General features: G+C 44.5%; 1 protein-coding gene and 1 pseudogene across 2 annotated transcripts; one reads left to right on the top strand and one right to left on the bottom strand.

The window, feature by feature from the left end:
* Window positions 1-22,289, top strand: CWC25 (CWC25 spliceosome associated protein homolog). Of its 2 annotated transcripts, none has more exons than XM_014833859.3 (10): window positions 1-395; window positions 3,136-3,308; window positions 9,292-9,528; window positions 11,959-12,028; window positions 13,181-13,308; window positions 13,979-14,042; window positions 14,672-14,883; window positions 15,262-15,360; window positions 19,943-20,104; window positions 20,580-22,289. In XM_014833859.3, exons 1-10 carry the CDS (start codon window positions 378-380, stop codon window positions 20,692-20,694), a joined length of 1,278 nt encoding a protein of 425 aa, XP_014689345.1. In that variant the 5' UTR covers window positions 1-377; the 3' UTR covers window positions 20,695-22,289. The 2 variants fall into 2 exon arrangements, with proteins under 2 accessions (XP_014689345.1, XP_044600211.1); XM_044744276.2 differs by having other exon boundaries at window positions 20,539-22,289.
* LOC106826493 (mitochondrial import inner membrane translocase subunit Tim17-A pseudogene) lies at window positions 7,333-8,161 on the bottom strand (annotated as a pseudogene).
* Window positions 22,290-22,987: the final 698 nt, after the last annotated feature.

Here is a 22,987-nt window from a genome sequence, read left to right as displayed (position 1 = left end):
GCCCCAAGGCCGACTGGAACCCGGCAGAGCTGCAGCGTTTTAACACACCTTTCGGAAAATCTGACGAGGTGCCAACCCAAGGCGTCCAAAATGAGACCACAGATGCCGCGATATCAAACTGCCTCAAACTGCGAAACCGCACGTGACGCGACCGCCAGGCTGCGCGACAGCGAGTACTAAACGTCATCGTCCCGCGACGCCGACGCGGTAATAGTACGCCCTCCCGGAAGTGGGCTCTAGATCCGACGGTGAAATTGGCAGCCGGTGGCCCCCGAGACCAGATCTCGGGAGGTCGCCCCTGCACTATTTCTCTACGCTTCCTCTGGATCCCTCCTAAGTCTTCCAGAACTGTGTAGTGAGGAGACGTCTCCACCATCATGGGGGGCGGAGATCTGGTAAGGGGGTGAGGACCTGGGCGGGGAAGGACTGAGGCCGGAGACGGACTGGGGCTGGGGACGGAATTTGGAGGGGTGGGAGTCGGTCACCATGGCAACGCAGGCTGGCTTTCGGCCGGAGGGAGCCGTAGTTCTGGAGAGGGGACGGGTCACTAAGGCCACGGAGGGACCGGGCGGAGACTTGAGAAGGTGTGCGAGATGTGTCGCCAAGGGTGGCAGGTGGTGTTTGTGTGTTTGTTGGCGGGGGCTCTCCGGGCTGGAAATTCTGGGAAGGCCCGGGAGTGGGGCGGTTGGAACCATGTCTGGGAAAGGAGGGAGATATGGAGGACGGGTCACGCACGCTTTATTTTGTACGTCTTGTCTGGGGATACATCACCCTTCCTCAGGAGTTCAGAGTCATGTCCTGGGGCAGTGGTAGGCGTGGTTGGTGCCCCATTCTCTTTCCTGAGCCATGTCCTGGAGTCCATTTTAAGCCTGAAGGGGTCTTCTTCATGACTGCCTTTCTGACTTCTGCTTCTCCTTCAATGCTGCATTCTGATCTGTAGTGACAGAGCTTTCTTCTGAATTCATAACACTTAATATAAGTTATATGGCAATTTCTCTTAAACTGTGTAGTTCATTTGTAGGGGGCTAAGGCCCCAAATAGGGCAAATGTACTCACAAGAGCGTGGTGCAAAGTCAGAAAAATGCTAACCTTTTGAAAGTGTAGCTAATTGAATTAGTAAGTAGATCAGTTTAGCCATCTGTCCAGTAGCTCTATTACAGTTTGTAGGTGTTATCAATGAGAAGGAGTTCCAAGACTCCCTCAGGGTTTGTCTAATTTAGCGTACTCTTCGAGTAGCTTCATTTATGGACAGGAAAGCTTTAATTCAGGGTTTCTCAACCTTAGTGCTATTGACATTTTGGACTGGACAATTCTTTGGTGTGTGTGTCAGGGTCGGGGGGGAGGTCCTGTGCATTGTAGGATGTTTCGCAGCATCCCTGGCTTCTAGCCACTAGATTCCAGTACCACCCTTTTCCTCTGGTTGTGACAACCAAAAATATGTCCAGACATTGCCAAATGTTCCCTGGGGGGCAAAATCAGCCATGTTAAAGGAGGGAGAGGAGGACTAGTAGGACAAGTTTGGGGTGGGAAGAGGGAAGGAAGGAAGGACTGAACGACCCAATGAGGGGAAAGAAAGGACAAGAAGTGGGAGAAAAGGTAGAAAAGGGAGACCTCATTGACTGAACACCTTCCACATGACATCGAACCTGAAGTGAGTTTGCTCACCCATTGCGCAGCAAGTCAATCTCTGACACCGGGTGTAGTGGAAGAAAGTGGGAATTTTATTATTGCACAGCGCTGAGCAAGGAGAAAGGGGAGCTAACGCTGAAATCCCAAACTCCCCGAAAAGCTAAAAGGAAGAGTTTTTATTTGGGGTTTTAGGTAGGGGAGGGGGAGCATATGGCCTTGCTGGTTGGAACTTTCCCACCAGCCTGTGTTTGGCTTTGAGACTACTTGCAGAGAGGAGGGAGCCCATGACCTTGCTGGTCAGCAGCTTTTTTACCAGCCTGTATCTCTTTGTGGGGAGGAGATAATGAATCCAGGTGCTTGTCCTTGGTGATGTGTGTCTCTATGGCGGATAGTGGATTCTGGAGCCAGGAAGCCAGGGAGTAAGCAGGGAATGAGTGTTTTGGTTTTAACTCCACATATGTTGGGTTTAATGTGGGGGAACTGATATCAGGGTTGATATCACAAATGCCAGGTACCTTGTGTACATTTTCTCACTTAGACTTCTTAACTGGTCTCCTGGTCTCCAATCTTGGTCGCCTCCAGTCTATTCTTCACCTGCTAGCTAGTCTTGCGCTTCACCTGCATATGACTGTTTAGTATTTCCTGCTGTCAACAGCATAAAGTCCAACTCCTTAACGTGGTTTCTAAGTCCCTTAATCTGTTTCTTAGCTGGCTTCATCTTGAGCCCCTTCCCCATCAGCTTTCACTCCATCTCCAGCCACACTGAATTATTTGTGCTGTGTTCTTTCTCACCACTGGGCCGGCAGTTGTGTGCTGTTCCCTCTGTTTGGAAATCTTCCCCTCTGCTCGCCTGTTCCCACATCACTTGGCTAATTTATAATTGTCCTTAAATGTCACTTTCTCCAGGAAACCTTCCCTAATTGGGAAGCTGAACTAAAGTAGTGGTTCATGGGGAGGAAGAAAGGGAGAAGCATACCTTGAGGGTGAAGGAGAGATCAGAACCAAGGGGACATTCCTGGGAAGGAAGATTGAAAGAGGTACTAGGTAGAGTTGTACACCATTTGAGTTTAAGGCAGGTTAAGTGGACTCAAAGAAAAGAAGGTTGTGTTAATAAGAATGAATGTCTAGTGACAAAGGCACTGCTCTGTTGCCTTTCGGAGTCTACACCTTCCCAGCTTCCTGCTGCATTCCTCCTGTATTGTCCTCGCCAACTGTTACTTCAGGTGTGGCCAGTGGAAGACAGACTTATATGCATTTCAGGTTAAAAGTATTTAAAGGGAATCCAGGAAGGGCCTGTTCTATCCTGAAGCTTTATGTACTTGAACAACAACTCCCCTGGTGTGTGAGAGATTATTGGGTGCCAACCTTGCCATTGTTAAAGACATCTTGCCCTTACATGCCTGCCTTGGCGGGAATAGGGTATAGAGGGGTAGGTGAGGCAAGGCCAGTTACACTCACCGCCCACCCACTCCCTGAATTGTTTCTCCCTCCTTTCATTTACCACAGAATCTGAAGAAGAGCTGGCACCCGCAGACCCTCCGCAATGTGGAAAAAGTGTGGAAGGCTGAGCAGAAGCATGAGGCTGAGCGGAAGAAGATTGAGGAGCTTCAGCGGGAGCTGCGGGAGGAGAGGGCCCGGGAAGAGATGCAGCGCTATGCAGAGGATGTCGGGGCTGTCAAGTAAGTGAGGAGCTGAGGGTGCAGTGGGGCGATTTGGGCTGGGGGTGTCCTAGTGTGTTGGGAACTGCAGGTCTGGCTCAGGTGCAGGTGTGTCGTCCAGTTGTTGCGTAAAAGGTGGTTAAGAGCATGGGTTTGGAGTCAGACTGACCTGGGTTCTAAGGCTGGCTTTGCACACATCAGGCTAGCTGTGTAGCTGGGAGCAAGTTTGGGAGCGTTGGTTACCTCAGTACAACCAGGAGAGTGAGAGTACCCAGTTCCTAATGTTGGTTGAGGATCAAATGGGATAACGTGCAAAGGGCTTAGTGTAGGCCAAGCTTGTGGTAGATGATTGACAGATAACCGTGACCGAGGATGGTGGCCTCTACCCTGCCTCTCACTGTGTGCCCAGCCCTCAGTCCTGCTTTTGTTTGCTTATGTGTTGCAGGCTCATTTTAGGAGGGCAGTGAGGTCCCGTGGAAGGAGATGGATGGTGTGTCTGTCAGTAAAAGCTGTGTGACTGTGGACGGTCACCCTTATTTTACCTTGCGTCAGTTTCCTCTTGTATAATATAAGATAGGAGGGGCCGGCTCCATGGCCAAGTGGTTAAGTTCGCGCATTCTTGGTGGCATGTGGCACACTTCTCCCATTGGATGTACAGGGCTTTTCCTTAATCATTTGATGACAGGAGGATTTGTGACAGGGTTGTGTGTGTGTGAGACTCAGCTTCAATTCATGGAAATGGCGTTTTGGAACTTAAGCAGATACAGATCACATTCTTGCAGGATAATGGGTTAGAGAGAAGGCCATTCTGACTTAAGGATGAAACTTGGAATATTTAAAAATAAACTGAGGGGGCGGCCCGGTGGCTGAGTGGTTCGCATACTCCGCTTCAGCCGCCCAGTGTTTCCCTCTTTCGGATCCTGGGTGCGGACCATGCTGAGATGGTGTCTCACACAGCACAACCGGAATATACAGCTATGTCCTGGGGGCTTTGGGGGGAAGAAGAAGAAGGAGGAGGAGGAGGAGGAAAAAAAAAGATTGGCAACAGTTGTTAGCTCAGGTGCCAACCTTAGACTGCTTTTTCTCCCCAAATCCCCCCAGTACGTAGTTGTATGTTTTTAGTTGTGGGTCCTTCTGGTTGTGGCATGTGGGACACCGCCTCACCGTGACCTGATGAGTCGTGCCATGTCCTCGCCCAGGATCCGAACCAGCAAAACCCTGGGCCGCTGAAGCAGAGCGTGCAAACTTAACTACTCGGCCACGAGGCTGGCCCCCTTAGGTGCCGGTCTTAAAAAATAAATAAATAAATGGAGTTTTAGAATTTTTAAATAGAACACAATATATTTAGGGCATTCATACATAAAATGAGATAAGAGAATGAAATTTTATACTTTTTTTTTTTACCATAGACACACATTGAATTATTTTACTTTATATACTTTATGTATATTATATAGTTTACATTATAAATTAAATAAATTTCACACATTTGAATTAATTCCTGGGCAGCTTATAAGGTGAACACACATTGTTATATGTGAAGTTTTAGATTTCGTGAACCCTTGATTTTAAAAGAGATATCAATTTTAGACTGAATACCCATTAGTTATAAGAGTTTACTTTCCCACTACCAAAGGTGAAAAGTTATTTTTAAATTTTTATTTAGCAAAGCATTACGCATGATATGCCAGATGTGTCAGAAATGTGGGCTTTGCAGAGTCTAATTAATGAGGTCAGAGTGTGAACAGATTCAGAGCTGGGCATTAAACGTTTACCCTGTTACTGACCCTCATGCCTGCTTGTCTGTTGTGAATGGGAGGAAGGTGATTTTATATTCTTTGGACTTTTTTGTCCCCCCACAGATCATCCAACCTTACAAAACACAAAGGTCAGCATGTAGGTCTTTTTCTTGGTCTCTGCTTGCAGATGCGTTAGATCTGCTTGTCCGTCTGACTGCTTGTCTGGTTCTCTGCACGGTGTCATGTTTTTAATTTGACCCATGAAATACCAATAAAAGCCTTTTGCTATCTAATGATTCATTCCTCTGGTTCAGATAATCTTTTCTATGTTTGTAGTGCATCTCTTAGAACAAATAAAAACCTTAATACACATATTATCCTGGATCTCCAAATCTCTCTTTGCAATAGAGTGTTGCTTTAGTACTTATTGATAATGTTAGGAAATTGTGTTTTTTCTAGACTGTGGTCTATTCCAGTGTTTCTCAGCCCTGGCACTCTAGGGTGTTCTTGGAAGATTAATAAAGAGGGGTGTCATTACCACCCAAGCAGATGCCCTAAGAGCAGCAGGGGGCATGTGGGGCAAGGGCATCTGTCTGTTTTAAGAGCCCCTTGGGTGATCCTAATGGGCAACCTCAGTTGAGAACCTGATCCATATCCTTAATGATGGCAACAACAAAAATCTGTAGATCGTTTTGGTTTTATATGGCTTTTACCCCAAATGTTTTCTCATTTTAAAACTCACAGTAACAGTGAGAGATGGTGGTTCCTAGCTCCATTTTAGACAGGAGGATATGGCAGTGCACAGAAGGGACTTGCGCAGTTACCCAGCTGGTTAGTGGTAGAGCCAGGCCAAGTCCTGTGGCTCTGGATCCCAGCTGTACACCATGTTCTCTTACTAGAAGGCCTGAGTGGGACTGACATTAGTTGAACCCTTTTAAGACTAGATGGAGCTGTGAAAATACTAGTTTATAGAAGTATCTGTCTTTGTTTTTCGTATCCTTTCTTCTGTATTTGAGCCAGTTGCCCTTCCCCAGGAATGTTTGGTTCTTTGCCTACAGGTTCCTGGTCTTCCTACCTCTTCATATCATCTCTTCTCTTTCCTTCACTTACTTAGCTTCTTTTCTCTCCATCTCCTAACTGCTCGTGCTCCCCGAGCCTCACTGCTTTCCTCCCTTCTTTCTCTAAGAGCTCCTTCATTCCTCCAGCGCCAGTTGTCTGCTTCATGCTGATGACTCCCAGATTGATCCCACACAAACTCCTATATCTCTGTGTGTTCAGCTGTCTACCAGGCAGTTCTACTTGAGTGTCCCAGAGTCACCTCAACACATGCTTAACTCTTGATTGGCACCCTTTGGTAATTTGTTGACCTATGTGCCTCAGCCAGTAGCCTGTGAGCAACTCAGCTGCCTGAATCTTTTTCATTCTTCTGGCCTTACTCGACTGTCTGGCACATAGAAAATATGCTGAGTAAATGTTTACAAATGAATAGATGAATATTTATTCCCAACGTCCCTATCCCTCTTAGTGTCAGGCATGCATAGGCATGATCTCACCAGTCATCTTTGACGTGTCCTTTTAAAATCCTCCCTACCCAATCACTACAACCTGCTTTTCTTTCAAAAACTACTGCCTAGCTCAAGATCCATTGCCCATGAAATGTCAAACATTGAACACGTGATCATTAGGTTACTGTCTAGGATTCACAGGTGAGTAAACTGTGGTCCCAGCTATCTGGGAGTTTAAGAAAACCTGCTGGAGAGACAAACACATACATAGATAATAAAAACACCAGCTAGCGTTTATTTAGTACTACTTTGTGCCATACACTCTTCCGAATGCCTTAAAAATCCGTTGACTTATTTAATCCCCAAGAATCCTGGGAGGTAGGTGCTGTTTTATCCCCATTTTACAGATGAGGACACCAAGGCTTAGAGAAGTTGCTTGGCTTTAGTGCATGTTGCCTGACTCCAGAGCTAGTGCTCTTTACCGTTATGTTATCCTCCCCTTCAGGAAAATGAGCTCAGAATATTCTAGTCTCACTGATCTTCCTGCCCAGACCTCCTTAAGATCTGGTGTAGTCTGCCTTTCCCAATCAATTCTTTTTTCCCCCTCCAGGAGTTTTTGTTTGAATAACAGAACACACAAAACCAGGCAGAGAAGTTCCCAAGGAAATGATGGTTATGTGTCTCTGTTATTTGCCTTTTGGTCCTTCATCTTGTAAGCGCTTATTATATTTTCTTTTAATGCTATTAGATGTATATTTTGATCACAAATATAATCCAATCTGAATAAATAAATGTATTATCTTTTCACACCTCCCTGTCCTTCCCCCATGTGACTTTGAATAGAAAAATGTGCTAAAAATCTCTTCGTTTATATATAGCCTATTTGGCCATAGTTGTCCTATGATTGAAAAACAGACTGTACCTTGGTCTTCCAAAAATCCTTCTTGAACTGCAGCTCATTCTGTTAAAAAAACTCTTGAGAAAGAAATCCTGTTGGTATTGTCCATAGTCTCTAAAAGGTGAGGGTGGTAACTGGGTTGAAGGCAACCGGGAGGGGTCTCAGTAAACTAAGGACCACTGGGAAAGTACGCAAAGGCAATTCTTGTCAACAAGGTACCAGCTCCTCCAGTTGAATCTAGGAGAATGCCACCCGTCACAGCTGACCCAACAACCATAGCCACTCGTCCATTTCTTGCTGCCATTGTGGTTCCTGTTGAGGCAGACTGGTGATGGAGTTCCACAGATCTTCTTTCTCTCTAACCATACTGCAGTCAGTCATGGAACACAGACCTCCCCAAACTGCAAAGCTACCTCCCAACTGTGGAGACCTGGTTTTAATAGCTGTCAAACTCCCTTGTAGTCTCTGGTTCATTCCTACTGGAGAATGACAAAAACCTTCAGTTGCTTGAAAGACCCCGCCACCTATGGTTCCCATGGTAAAGGCCCATCATGGTCTTCCATAGTTCACCAGGGCACGGCTCTAGCTCATACTCCTCCATCTTGACTCCTGTGGCGTGAGAGAGGCCGGGCAAGCCGGATGGATTCTGACCCCAGTGGCCCACAATCAGTTCTTAATGATAGACAGTAATGTTTCTGAAACTGATCCTTTTAATAGGAAGAAAAATTCTAGGCTGGCCCAGTGGTGCAGCGGTTAAGTTTGCATGTTCTGCTTTGGTGGCCCGGGGTTCGCCGGTTCGGATCCTGGGTGTGGACATGGCACTGCTCATGAAGCCATGCTGTGGCAGGCATCTCACATATAAAGTAGAGGAAGATGGGCATGGATCTCAGCTCAGGGCCAGTCTTCCTCAGCAAAAAGAGGAGGATTGGTGGCAGATATTAGCTCAGGGCCATTCTTCCTCAAAAAAAAAAAAAAAAGAAAAAATCTAAAGAGTTATGACCCTCCGTTATTGGTTTAAATTATTCTTATTAAAATGTCCAAAGACATAACTAGGAAGACATTCTTTATCCTCATAGTTGTTATAAAATCTTAAAACAAAAATAAATATACAAATGAAACAAAAAAAAGTCATATTCAGAAACATTGAATTGAATGTTATAGATAATACCATTTTGATGAAGCCACTTTGCTGCTTGTGGTGTGAATGTGGTATTGGCTGCTTCAACATTTGCTGTTATGAATCCAGCTTTACTGTCTGTTGTGTGATGGTTCCATTTTTCTCACCATTTTTTCCTCTCAGAACCACAGGGCAATATTTGTTTGGCAGGATACTGTGACATAATTTGTCCACCCTCTTTTGGCTTGAAAGTGTAATTTACTTATTAGATTATCTCTGGTCTTTTCTCATCATCCCCTCAAATGTAGTATTCCTGCTTGTGCCAAAACACGGTTAACACGACTGCATATGTGGACACAGAAATTGTTCTTGGTGATGAGATGATCCAGAGTATGTTTATTGTTTCAGATTATCCTTGAAATGGAAGCGTAATATAAAGACTTTGTAAAGGAGACTTGAGAAGCCCTGAGCAAAGATCCATGCCCTAGGTTGAGGAGCACTGTTTTTCCTTATAAACTGCTGTAGGTGTGTAGAAATGGTCTCTTCACTAAATGGTGAGCTCCATGCTGGCAAGCACCATTTCTTCCTGTGCGCCACATGGAGTGCCATGTTTAGTCCATGCTGGGTGCCTGTAGAATGAGTTCTCTGACCAGCTGTGGTTATTGATCCCTTGTGTTCAGGTTTTGTGTGTAGGTTTGCAGAAGTCTGCATCGTCTTTGATTGTATTTTTTTTTTCTTGAACTAGGAAAAAAGAAGAAAAATTGGACTGGATGTACCAGGGTCCTGGTGGGATGGTAAACCGTGACGAGTATTTGCTGGGACGCCCCATTGACAAATACGTTTTTGAGAAGATGGAGGAGAAGGAGGCAGGCTGTTCTTCTGAGACAGGACTCCTCCCAGGCTCTATCTTTGCCCCGTCGGGTGCTAATTCTCTTCTTGACATGGCCAGCAAAATCCGGGAAGACCCACTCTTCATCATCAGGTACTGATGAGGGGCTGGGAAGGGGGTTTTGCTACAGAGATGCTTAGCAGAGGTGTTATATACCCTCTCTTCACAGTCGGCTTCCTCCTGGCCTTTGTCTGCTGTGTAAGAGGACTTGTCTCCGCTTGGGCTTCCTGATGTTGGGAAGGAGCTCTGTTAAGGGTGCCTCTATAGGCCATAGGGGAAGAGAGAGGCAAATGGACCAGCCCAGGCTTCTTCATTTACCTTTGGCCCTTAAACAAAAGTAGGAGATAGAAGCAAGGTGAGAAAGGCTGGCAGCTTCTTGGAAATTTGGGATATGTGTAGAGTTGGTTAGGTGGGTGGCCTTCTCCACACACCCCTTTTTTTGCAGCAGAACACTTTAAAAAGAAACTTTAGAATCTTACTGAAATCCTAATATGTAACAGACCAAAGTAGAGCTGCACTTTGGGTGCTAAATGAGATCATGCTGTATGTATTTTTTTTTTTTTGGCTTAATTTGCATCACTTTATGTTAAGTATGTAAGGTTGAACATTGAAAAATCTTTGTTATTTATATTTCTTCTTTTGAAATGCTTTTAAAGTTATTTATATATTAAAGATTTTGCCTATGTATCTATAAAGATATTGTATATGTACGTACAAATGTTTTTTCCTATTTTGTTAGCTTCTTAATTGTGGTAAGGTATGGGTATGTATAACATCAAATTGACCATTGTAACATTTTTAAGTGTATGGTTCAGTGGCATTAAGTACATTCATGTGGTTGTACAACCATCAACGCCGTCTATCTCCGGCTTTTCCGTCACCCTGAACTGAAACCCTGTCCTCATTGAACAGTATCTCCCCATCTTCCTCCTGCCCCAGCCCCTGGCAGCCGTCATCCTGCTTTCTGTCTCTGTGAATGTAATTACTCAGTTACCTCATGGAAATGGAATCGATGGTAATTGCCCTTTTGTGTCTGGCTTATTTCACTCAACATAGTGTCTTCAAGGTTCATCTCTATTGTAGCATGTGTCAGAATTTCCTTCTTTTTAAAAAAATTGTGGTGGAATACATATAACGTCACATTTACCATCTTAACCATTTTAAGCGTACACTTCAGTCGTGTTAAGTGTTTCCACATTGTTGTGCAGCCAATCTCCAGAAGTTTTTCATCTTGCACAACTGAAACTCTGTACCCGTTAAACAATAACTCTCCATTTCTCCTTCCCCCTAGCTCCTAGGAGCCACCATTCTACTTTCCATTTCTATGAGTTTGACTACTCTAGGAACCTCATATAAGTGAAATGATACAGTATTTATCTTTTTATGACTAGTTAATGTCACTTAGTATAATGTCTTTCAGGGTTCATCCATGTTATATCATGTATCACAATTTCCTTCCTTTTTAAGGCTAAATAATATTCCACTGCGGCTGGCCCTGTTGCCTCGTGGTTAAGTTTAGTGTTCTCTGCTTTGGTGGCCTGGGTTCAGTTCCCAGGCATGGACCTACACCACTTATTAGAGGCCATGCTGTGGTGGTGACCCATATACAAAATAGAGGAGGATTGGCACAGATGTCAGCTCAGGGTGAATCTTCCTCAGCAAAAAAAAAAAAAAAAATCTATTATATTCATTTTGTTTATCTGTTAATCTGTCAGTGGACATTAGGTTATTTCCACCTTTTGGCTATTGTGAATAATGCTGCTATGAACATTGGTGTACAAGTATTGTGCGTATTATTTTATAAACCTCTTCTTTTCACCTAATCTGATATATTGAACATCTCTCTATATTGATAACTATGCTTCTATAACATCGTTTTTTATTCTATATTGTATGGATATACCATAATTTATTTTATTAATATTCTCTTGTTGGGTCCCTAACTTGTTTCCAAATTTTCACTGTTATAACATGAACAACTTTATAGTGACCTTCCTTGATTATTTCCTTACAGTAACAAATCCTTAAGAATTTGTGAGGTCAGAGTATGTGCAGGCTGTTGTCAAATTGTTCTCCAGGAAGGTTGACCAATTTCCCCTCCTGTGAACAATATGTGTATAAGGGTAAGACTTCTTGAAAGAGGAATCCATTCTCATTTCCCAGGCCATTATCATGCTAAACAGTGGAGGTGGTATTGAAATGTTGCAGTCAGTTGATACATAGCAACCAATTGATGCTCATAGTCGGGGAAGCTGTGAGCATGAAGGCTAAGAAGAAACTGACCAAACTCACTTTTTTGAACCCCAGGGAACCAGTGTGGACTTTCCCACAATAGTCAATCCCTTATGCAGATTTGGAGAAGATTTCCGCTTCCACACCATCATGTAGATTGTGACATAGGGCCTGTCTGCGTGCAATTGCAAAAAACGTTGCTATGTAGAATTGTAGAGAAGAGAATGAATGACTTAATCCCCTTCCCAAAAGAAATGGTCATGATTTTTATAATTTCCTCTCTTTCTTTAGGAAGAAGGAGGAGGAGAAAAAAAGAGAGGTATTGAATAATCCTGTGAAAATGAAGAAGATCAAAGAATTGGTAAGTAGTGTATCAAATAAGCACCAAGAGTAGCTTTTAGCTGCTTAACACAAGAACTTCTCTCCATTTACTCCTCCCTTCCAAGAAGGAAAACAGAATGGCCTTTAAAATTGTTCTCTTTTAGAGATTTTTTATTTTTCCTTTTTCTCCCCAAAGCCCCTTGGTACATAGTTGTATATTTTTAGTTGTGGGTCCTTCTAGTTGTGGCATGTGGGACGCTGCCTCAGCATGGCCTGATGAGTGGTGCCATGTCCACGCCCAGGATCCGAACCGGCAAAACCCTTGGCCACTGAAGCAGAGCGCACGAACTTAACCTCTCGGCCATGGCGCCGGCCCCTAAAATTATTGTCTTTAAGAGACTTCTGGTGATCTTACACAATCTTAAATTATCAAGCTTAATTAAGCTTGATTTCCTCTTTTATGTTGGAAAAGATCTGTGTGATGTCATTTTTCCAGGAAAAGAGGGGAATGGGGTATGCCTGTGGAAAGCATGATCATACAGTGTGTTCGGGAGATCAGGTAGAATCTAGCCTCCTGGGCCCATTTATCATTCACGTGACATATTATGTGATGCTTTTTCAGATCAGTTGGGAAGGAAGATTTAAAGATTGATCTTGCAGGTCCTGATTGCTTTCTCTGGAGTTGGAGTTCTTGTGTCAGAATGGAAATTCCTAGGCAGTGGTTCTGGGGACTGTTTAAAAACACAAATTCTGGGCCACCCAGTGGTGTAGTGGTTAAGTTCGTGTGCTCCACTTCAGCAGCCTGGGGCTTACTTGTTCGAAGCCTGGGCGTGGACCTACACACCACTCATCAAGCTGTGCTGTGGTGGCATCCTATACATAAAGTAGAGGAAGATTGGTACAGATGTTAGCTCAGTGACAATCTCCCTCAAGCAAAAAAAAACCTAAAAAAGCGAAAACAAATTCCTAGCCCCCCAACCAGAGATTCTGTTCAGTATTCTAGGGGGCGTTTGTGCACAACCAGGGTTAAGACCCTCCCCCTCTTGTTGACAGGGAACCTCTGATAGGGTCCTGGACCCACATAGACCCAGAGGCATGGGGTCTGGTAGTTTGTGATGCAGTCCCCTCAGAGGGATTGATGGGTCTAAATAGTCTTGCATGGTTATGTGGTTATGTTCTGGGCATTTTCTAGTTACAAATGAGTCTGGAAAAAAAAGAGAAGAAGAAAAAGAAGGAGAAGAAAAAGAAGCACAAGAAACATAAGCACAGAAGCTCAAGTAGCGACCGTTGCAGCAGTGAGGATGAGCGTAGCCGGGGAAGGTGAGCGCGTGTGGGCAGGCTTCCCTATCACTGGTGCATTCACTCATTCATTCCACAGATAGTAACTGAACACCAGCTCTGTGCTGCGAACTGCCAGGTCCCGGGGTCTCAGTGGTGAACACTCGGACCTGGGCCCTGTGTCCCCAGAGCTTGCCATCCAGCACTAGAGTTCCTTAGAGATCGTCGCATGACCCCTTAACAGAGCTGACTATAGCCTTGTAGGTCTTGGGTCAGACATCCTGGATGTGACTTTCATTTCAGCTTGTGATTCCTCCAAGACCGAAGTGGCTTTTATGTAGGCTTTTTTCCTCTTTTAAATTGCATTAATGGGCCCATCTGGGCCCCTTCTGTGTGTCTTCTCTGTGGGAGCAGCCAGCATTGTTGCTGCTGACTCACTGTTAGTCCCTGGAACAGCAGCAGGAGGTGAGAGGAGAATGTGTTCAGGCATTGGGGCTGAAAAGCTGGGCCCACGGTTTTTCATAGGAAAAAACATGACTGTGCTGATGCATCTTCCAGCAAAGACAGTGCAGATAGAGAGACACGCTCCTAAGTGAAACCTAGGAGGTGGGCAAGGTCAGGTTTGAAGCAGGAAGCATGTTTCAGCACAAAAGATTTAAACTGAACCTTTATGCATTTTCTTTTTAAGTAAGTGTGTGTTTTTATCTCTTAGATCTCAAAAGAAGATAGTAAATTCTTCCTCTGTTTTGCCCAAAGTCCCTGGATATGGCTTACAGGTAAGCATGTGGGCTTCTCAAAGGGAGTGACTGGGACCATGGAACGTGCCGCCCTTGACAGCCTTTTTGGAAACAGAGCATTTTTAGCAGCCAATCAAACATCATGTAGGAAGAAGGGAGTTTGGACAGCAAAGACTGGGGCTGCTGGGGAACAGGCCCATTCTTTATCCTTGAATCTGACCATGGCTGAAGGCCCTCTGAGCAGAGAGGCTAAGCCAGTGGGACATTTATGCATTCTGCCCATCCCTCTGCAAATTTACAAGAAATGCATACATTTTAAGTGTACAAGCTGATTGCTTTTGACAAATGTACATCCCTCTGGTTCCTTTTTTTCCCTCAGTATGTTTAACCATAGGTCCTATCCTTCACGCTCTGCATCTTGCTCCTCTGTGGGCTGCAGCAAAGAGCCAAGCCAGTGTGCAGGGTTGGGTGGGTCCATTCTTGTAGGGGATTCTGAAGATCACTCTTCTAAGTTTGTTCGGTTCACTGTGGTAACTGTGTGATGGGATTGGTATACTCGGGTGGCTCCTTACAGAACCTCAGTGCTCGTTCATTTCCTGTTTCACTGCATTTTCTCCTGAGCTGCTAGATTTTTCTATGAATAGTTTCTCTTCCTTTCCTTGATATAGATCAGGAACTCTGACCATGGCCAGGGACTACAGGGTCCTCTGATGGCTGAGCAAAAGGGAGTCCACGGGTTGAAAAATCATTCCAGATCCAGAAGCTCCTCCCACTCACCTCCCAGACATGCCAGCAAGAAGAGCACCAGAGAAGCAGGGTCCCGGGACAGGCGGTCTCGCTCCCCTGGCAGAAGATCACGGTCCCCAAGGCCAAGCAAACCGTGAGTGTGGGAATTCACTGGGAAATGCCTCGTGAATGGAGGGGCCTGGTCACAGTGGATATTTGCTTTTCGTGATGTCTGTTTATTAATTTTTCCAAATGTCTTTGTTACTTCCTTTACATCATTTTTTTTTCCACCTCAATGTAAAGCTCAGGCCCCTGGAACTACATATTTATATATGTGGAATCTCTGGAATGAGTTTACTATCAAATCTGATGTATCTTTATGCCTTTGTTTTTCTTCCGCTTTTGCCCTCTGTTCTCTTCGATTTGGATTATAATTCTAAGATTGTTAGCTCTTCTTCCATTGTTTGAGGGACATGATAAAAGCCCCTGTATTAAAAAGGCTTTTCTCTTCTCTGCCCTGTGTCTGTTATAGGCACAATTCTAAGGTAAACAGGAGAGAGAGAGGCCGGACTAAGAGCCCTTCACCTAAAAAGGAGGTCTACCAAAGGCGGCATGCTCCTGGATACACCAGGTGAGGCAAGAGCCCAGGAGATTCACTTCAGACTCTGCAGGCCTGAGTCTAGGAGTGGCTCCGTCCAGGGCAAGTGGACAATCTGTATCACCTTTCTGTCCATCCAACTTTTCTTCTTCTTGTCAACTTTCAACAGTCTGCTCCCACCCCCCCACCATGCGAGGCACATTGAAAGGACAAAGTAAATAGTTTGACTTGATAAACAATTGATGAAATGACTTTCTCTTGATGTCTGTAAACACGCTAATTCTCACAGAGATTTCCACAGAGAAGTGTTTCTCAAGAGAATGTTCCTTTCTTGAGGCATCAAGCTGAAAGGGAAGCAGAGTGCTTTCTTTGAAGGCAGACACCCTAAGACAGACTCTCTGTTTGAGTTGGGTGTGGTGTGGGTGAGATGGAACACGGGCCTACAGTCTTGGGACCTGAGGGGAGTTGGCTGTGCCCATGAAAGGCTGTTTCTAGGGGTCTCGGTTGCTCTTAGTAGAAGTTTAGCTGCGATGGGCAACTTTTGTGAACTTCCTTTTACTGTCCAAACAAATTGGCTGTACGTTAGAATCACCTGGGAAGCTTAAAAATAAATCCCCTTACCCAGCCCTATTACGTCATAGTCTCTGGGGGTGGGCCCAGACATCGGTATTTTTAAAGCTCCCCTGTAATTCCAAGGCGCAGCCAACACTGAGAACCACTGAGAGTCTACCCCTCTTTTATTCACTATGTTGTTAGGAGAGAGGCGGACTCTCAGGTCCCTTTGAACTCCTGATTGCCTGATGCTCTAAGTTTCCAAGGAACAGAAACTTTATTTTTTTTTTTAAAGATTTTATTTTTTCCTTTTTCTCCCCAAAGCCCCCCAGTACATAGTTGTATATTCTTCGTTGTGGGTCCTTCTAGTTGTGGCATGCGGGACGCTGCCTCAGCGTGGTCTGACGAGCAGTGCCATGTCCACGCCCAGGATTCGAACCAACGAAACACTGGGCCGCCTACAGCGGAGCACGCGAACTTAACCACTCGGCCACGGGGCCAGCCCCGGAACAGAAACTTTATTAAAAGGTTTAGTTTCAACTGGCAACTTTCCAAAATATGTTGCAGATTTCCCTGGCTTCCCAGACAGAGTAGGTTTTGCATAATTTAATCTTTTATTGGTGATGCTAGGTCAGTTCCTCAGCGGTGCTGTAGTTCATCCTGCTCTTGGGGATGGGTGCTTGTGAGTGTATTTGTGATATATTTTAAGGCTCTTGGTCAGCAAAGGACTAAGCTTTTTCAGATCCTGGGTGGTTTTTCTGTCTCTCTTGCCGTCTGACATCTCTTGAATCTGTCTTACTTTGTCAGCCTTTCTTATTGCCCTTAGAATTTTTGTTGAACTTTGTGATGTAAAATGTTAGAGCCCTCAAGAGCTCCCCCTCCCGAGAGTAAACACCTGGAAGCTTTAATGCATGGATTTTGTGATAGCTCTATGTTTTGCTTTGGTGTTCCAGGTAATTGAGGTTTTTTGAATTAACTAAGATGATGCTGAATTAAGACAAAAAGAGAAAAATTATGGCTGTGAAACCTTTATTAGCACTGTTTAATCAGTGTTTCTCAGATTGAGTGTCACGATATTTCCTCAAGAGCCTGAGAATTCTGTGAAAATTAAATTTTTTTTTTCTTTTGCCAAGATTCACCCTAAGCTAACATCTGTGCCAGTCTTCCTCTCTTTTTTAGTATGTGGGCCATCAGCACAGTATGGCCACTAACAGAGCCGTGTAGGTTGGTGCTCCGGAATCGAACTCGGGCCACCAAAGCAGAGCACGCTGAACTTAACCACTAGGCCACTGGTGCTCGCCCTAAAAATTTTTGTTTTCTTTTGTGTGTATGTTTTCTTTTAATTAGTGACCTAAAACAACTTTTTTGTCAGGTGAAAAGATGAAGCTTCTCTTTTGCAATAAGGTTCTTAATTTAAAGCGATTCTTGTGACTATATTTTTTCTCTTAAATTTTTCTGGGTGGACCTGTGGGATTCCCGTTTAATTTGTATTATTTTTCAGTGCTTTCCCTTCTTACACTCAATGTAACACTTTTATAATTAAAAATTATATATACTCAAAACAAACAAAAAAACACTACTCTAAAGTCACACCCTGGAAGTGGCTGAAATTCCTTCTTATAGGGCTTGTAAATTGCCCAGAATAAAAGTGGCAATAGGAAATACAAAGTGGGGTTATTATTCTTGCATTAGTTACCATCATTATGGAGGCACAATTTCTTAAGTTGTTTTGATCAAATAATATAGACACATAAAGGTCAAAAGTTATCAAAAGTCTTAGAATGAAAACCACCCATTCCTTGCACTGCCTGATCTCACTTCTAGTCATGTTGCCCAGTGGCAACCACTTTCAACTTTTGAGCTGTTTCTTCTGGCAGCTCCCTGTTTCTAAAAAATATGCATATGTTGCTGTCTCTTAATTCATCAATTTTAGATATTAGATTTTTTTTACTATTATCATAAATGAGGTCAGAGTAAATGAGTTCTCATCTACTCCCATTCCCATGTTTCTTCTCCCTCCATTTTTCTGTTATGAGTATATCACAATTTTTGGTTTAATCAGTATGTAGAGTCATGTTGTTATGATGTGTAAATATTGTTCACTGATATTTTCATTGCCAAGCAGAATACTGAGGTTACATTTCCTTTCTTGTATGACTTTTACATTTTTTCTAGGGTGAATATTTGCCTCTTTAAATCTCACCTATGTTTTTCAGTTCTGGGAAATTTTCTTGTACTATTTCTTTGCTAACTTCTTCTTCTTTTGTTTTTCCTGAAGAAGATTCACTCTGAGCTAACATCTGTTGCCAGTCTTCCTCTTTTTGCTGAGGAAGATTCACCCTGAGCTAAGATCTATTGCCAGTCTTCCTCTTTTTTTGCTTGAGGAAGATTAGCCCTGAGCTAACATCTGTGCCAGTCTTCCTCTATTTTGTGTGTGGGTAACCGCCACAGCATGGCTGACAAGTGGTCTAGGTCAGCGCCTGGGATAAATCTGTGAACCCCAGCCACCAAAGCAGAGTGCTCCAAACTTAACTGGACCTACCCACTAGTCTTTGCTAACTTCCTTGTTCTCCCTAATTTCTAAGACTCTTTCATGTTATCTGATTGTTCCTTTTTAAAAGCCTCCTATTCTCATTTCAGTGAGGCAGTATCTTTCACCTGTTATCTCTGAGTGAGATTTTTAATTGCAAAATTTTTTAAAGTTTTGTTTTGTGCTTTGTCCTCTTTTCTCTGAGGTCCTTTGTCCATTTGTCTTGTTCTCTATCTTTCCCCTTAGAGGCTTTCCTGAAATGTTTGGTGATATTTCACCATCAATCCATATTTAAGAGCAAGGCACTAAACAGCTGAAATCACTGTATTATGTATGAGCATGGCTTGTCTACAGGTGGGAGATTGGGTTTGAACTGGTTTTTAGCTGGGGACACTCAGATGTCAGTATCTTTAGTTCTCTTGTCGGGAACCATTAAGTTTCTCCAGAGAAAAATACTCCGGTTGCCTGAGTAGCATCTGTAAGTCTGCCTGCTGGCATTCTGGGAGACAGCACTGATCCCACAGGGGCTTGAGTCTCAGTGTTGAGTATGTGGACATCCATTTCACTCTGGTTTGCCCTGGTGGCCCTGCCAGCTTCCTCTGCTGTGCCTGATGCCTCTGCATCTTCTGATCTCCTGACTGGTTTAGGTCTCCAAAAATTACCAGGGGAGTCTCGCCTCTGGAGGGTCTCCGCAGATGTTTGGAAGAGCAGTCACTGGCTTCCCCGAGTGAGACATGAGTACCCCAGGGTGTCTTAATTGCTTCTTCCGCAGACTTTAAATAGTCCTTTTGTTTTCAGCCCTATCCTCGCTGCCATCCTCCGAAGTACTTGGTACCTGCCCTCTCTGAGGCTTTCCTGGGTTTTGCTTCTGATTAGTATCAGGCACTTAGGACTCAGGTTCCTCTAATCTGTTAAAGTAGTTCCACTCCTTCATCCACTGCCATCTTCTGATAATTTGTTCACTCCCTTATCCAGTGTTATCTGCTCTTCCATTCTCTTTGTGACTTTATATATTTTATTTAGTGAAGTTTTTTGAAAGAGGGTGTTGTCATTCTACTACGGATACTAAATGTCAAGTCCTAAGGTGGTATACTGATGGCTGCATCCATGAATTTCTAAGCCTCTCCAGTGGGTAGGTGGTAGATGTGAGCAGTCACATGGATAATAGTCCTCTGTTCTTCTGTAAGTTGTTGAGCAAACAATTGAAATATAATTGCTATAGATTTAGGCTCCTGATTAATTCTCAATTTATTTCATCTTTAATGCTTCAGAATAATCACTCCAGAGATTATTGAGTGAGAGTGTGGAATCCTTTACTAAAAGTCGTTGAAATTTGGATGAAATCCCCTGACCAAGATGTTAGGAAGGAAGGAAACTCGTGCTGAGGTCGGCACTGGTTTCGGCATTTCTGTGGGAAGAGAGCAATGAGCTGGAGAACCTGGAGACCCACCTGATTTCTGTTCTCCCTGGGGTGTTTCTATTTTTTTGCCGGGAGAGAAGTAGCCCTGATAGGATGGTTTTTGTGTTCAACAGAAAGCTCTCATCAGAGGAACTAGAGCGAAAACGGCAAGAGATGATGGAAAACGCCAAGTGGCGGGAGGAAGAGAGGCTGAACATCCTCAAGAGGCATGCTAAGGACGATGAACGGGAGCAGAGGCTGGAGAAGCTGGACTCCCGGGACGGGAAGTTTATCCAGTGAGTGCATCTTCTTCCTGCCTAACGGCTTTCATGGCAATGGTCCCAAGGAGGCAGTCAGGCAGCTGGTTCTTTCATTGTGTTCCCAGTGTTTCTGTGTCGGTGCAGAGAGAACACGGAGCTCAGCCTCCAGATCTCCTTTGTTACTACTCCCAGCTTCTGGCCACACAGTTTGATTGGAGGGGGGGAGTGAATTGGTATTTTCATTGAATCTCCTTGGCCTTCCTTTTAAATAAGAGTACATGGCTCAGGAAGCTTTTTTCCAATGAAGTTTTGACTTATTTTCCAAAAGAGATACATTTTCCTTTATGGACATTGATTTAAAAAGTTTAGTTCCAGATGGAATCACTCGAAAGTTATCTATGTGGGCTTAAAAGAGCTGCGTTTCTACAGTTGTTTTATGGCTAGCAACCTGTTTCTTCTAATTCTGCCAGATAGTTGACCGACCTTACCCTCGCCTGTCCTCTCTTCCTAGCCGCATGAAGCTAGAGAGCGCATCGACCTCCTCCCTGGAGGATCGGGTGAAGCGGAATATTTACTCTCTACAGAGAACGTCAGTAGCTCTGGAGAAGAACTTTATGAAAAGATGAAAGACCGTCCCTTCTCTTGCTGGCTTTCCTGAACTTTCCAGGGAGGCTGCTGACCCCTTAAAAATTCTCTTTATAAGAGTTCAAAATGGCTTCTTCTACAGATGTCAAACCACCACTGTTCAAAGTGACTCTCCTCCATCGATTCTGGAAACGGCTCCTTTGAGAACCAGTGTGACTTGCTCTGTGGGACTCTCAGTAACTGTTACTGGGTGGAGAGTGGGTTTTGACTGCGTTTTTAATAGGTGGGCACTGGACCACTGGGTGTGAGCGCTCATCCTGTTCTGGAAGGTTGCTTCCTGTGGTTGTAGTACTTACTCTGCCACTTCCCTCCCACCTGTGTGAACAGACCTGTTCTATAGTCTCAGTGTAGTCTGGACATTTCAGAAATCTCTCTCTCCAGAGCCGCCCAGGTAGATTGTGCTTACTGGGGTGAATGAACATTTACTTGATTTAGTAGATAATGTGACAGAATGATGTCAGGTTAGGGCAGAGCCAAGGGAATGACAGAGAATCCAGAAGGAAAAACAATACAAAAACGTCCCAAATGAACTGTTGAACTATTGGGACTATCTTTTGAACTGTAAAAGTGTAGTGTGTATATGTACAAATGTATAATTTTTACCTGCTTTTTAAAAAAAGTTTTGTGAGAATATCTTGTTTGGTAGGTACTATGTAATGGAACCACATTGTATCTTGTTCCCCAGTAACACAGTAAGGCAGGTCACCATTTTTTTCTCCCTTTGCACATCCAGCTAGTTTAGGAGAGACCTAGGTTTATTGATAGGATCTATGGTATCGATCCTTTTACGATGCTTAGAGTCTTGGACTTGGACAGTGCAGTGGTGAAGTCAAAGGATTTTAGGAGTCAGGACCAAATTGCCAGTATGCTCCCTGGCTCTTAAAATAAAATGGAAGCTGTTTATTTCATGGCTTCCTCTTTATCATGTAGTAATCTTATTACATGTCTAGATTTTCAGGAGTCGTTTGCTACTATTTTTTAGTCAGGTATTAAAAAAAAACCAAAAACTCATGGGACCAATCTCCTGTCTTTACTCTTTTTCCTTTTCTATTCTTTCACCAGAAGCCCTCATTTGACCTATGAATTTCTAGGCACTCTCGACCCACACATTAGCTGGGCTAGTTCCTTGTTCTGCTGATTCCTAATTCTGCTTAAGACAAATTTAGGGTGGCTTAGTGGTTAAGTTTGCGCGCTTTGCTTAGGCAGCCTGGGGTTCCCTGGTTTGGATCCACTCATCAAGCCATGCTGAGGCTGCATCCCACGTAGAAGGACTAGAAGAACCTACAACTAGGATATACAACTAGGTACCAGGGGACTTTGGGGATTAAAAAAAAAAAAGAGGAAGATTGGCAACAGATGTTAGCTCAGGACCAATCTCCCCCCCCAAAAAAACTGGATCTATATTTTTGAGCACTTATGCCAGGCACTGTAATGCTTAAAACCCAGTCTTTCTCCAGAGAGAAAGTAACATACACTTGTTATTCATTTAATCACCTCATCCTGCTTCCCTATGTTAATTATCTTTTATTATATTACTTGGTAATAAAGTCTCCATTTATTTTTGTAACTGTTTAAAGAGCAACCATGTGCTGAGTACCGAATTTACGAATTCCCACACAGAACAGTATTGACCCGTAATTTGTGTCGAATATCTGGAGATCCTTCGTCCAAGAGGAATTATGTAACAAAGCGTAGGCAGTTACTCAAAGATTTCCTGAAGTGAGCCAGAGAATAAGACGATTACGAGTCTCTGCTGTAGGATAGGTGTCTTAACTTGCCAGCCGTCTCTTAACTCGACCCCTTGGCGGGAGGCGGCGACGCAGGTAGGTGGGTACAGGACCCATTCATAAAACCCTGGGCTCCCGGCCTGCTCCTCCCATTGGCCCTGGGGGAGAGGGGCGTGTCCCGCGGGTGGAACGCGCCCGAGGCCCTGGGGAGTGGGAAGATCCACGCTCGGGTGGAGCGAGGGGGCGTTCCTTGGTTTTCCCGGCAGGACTTCCTTTTTCCCTTGCTGCGTTCCTCCTCTCTCCCCCGGGGTGGGGATGGTACGTCCCACCCTCCTCGCATTCCCCCCCCTCCCCCTCTCCGGAGCAGTGGCGCCGCCGCCATCTTGGCACGTCAGGTTGAGGGAAAGAGCCAAAGCCCGGCTGTGAGGGGCCGGGACAGGGAGGCCCGCCCGCGGTAGACAGCGAGCCCTTCCCCGCCCCCGCCCCTCCCCGCTTCCGCGCGGGGCTTCGCGGCGCGCAGAGGCGGGCCCGGTTCCTGTCAGGCCCG

The sequence above is a fragment of the Equus asinus genome, chromosome 13, assembly GCF_041296235.1.
Source record: "Equus asinus isolate D_3611 breed Donkey chromosome 13, EquAss-T2T_v2, whole genome shotgun sequence".
In the NCBI taxonomy this organism is placed as follows: domain Eukaryota; kingdom Metazoa; phylum Chordata; class Mammalia; order Perissodactyla; family Equidae; genus Equus; species Equus asinus.
This window is presented reverse-complemented; position numbering and strand designations above follow the sequence as displayed.

What these genes read in the sequence shown, in the direction of transcription:
- CWC25 (XM_014833859.3), top strand. An exon ending in TCCCCAAGGCCAAGCAAACC is followed by an intron (nt 14,884 to 15,261) that starts GTGAGTGTGGGA and finishes TGTCTGTTATAG; the next exon opens with GCACAATTCTAAGGTAAACA. An exon ending in CGGGACGGGAAGTTTATCCA is followed by an intron (nt 20,105 to 20,579) that starts GTGAGTGCATCT and finishes CTCTCTTCCTAG; the next exon opens with CCGCATGAAGCTAGAGAGCG.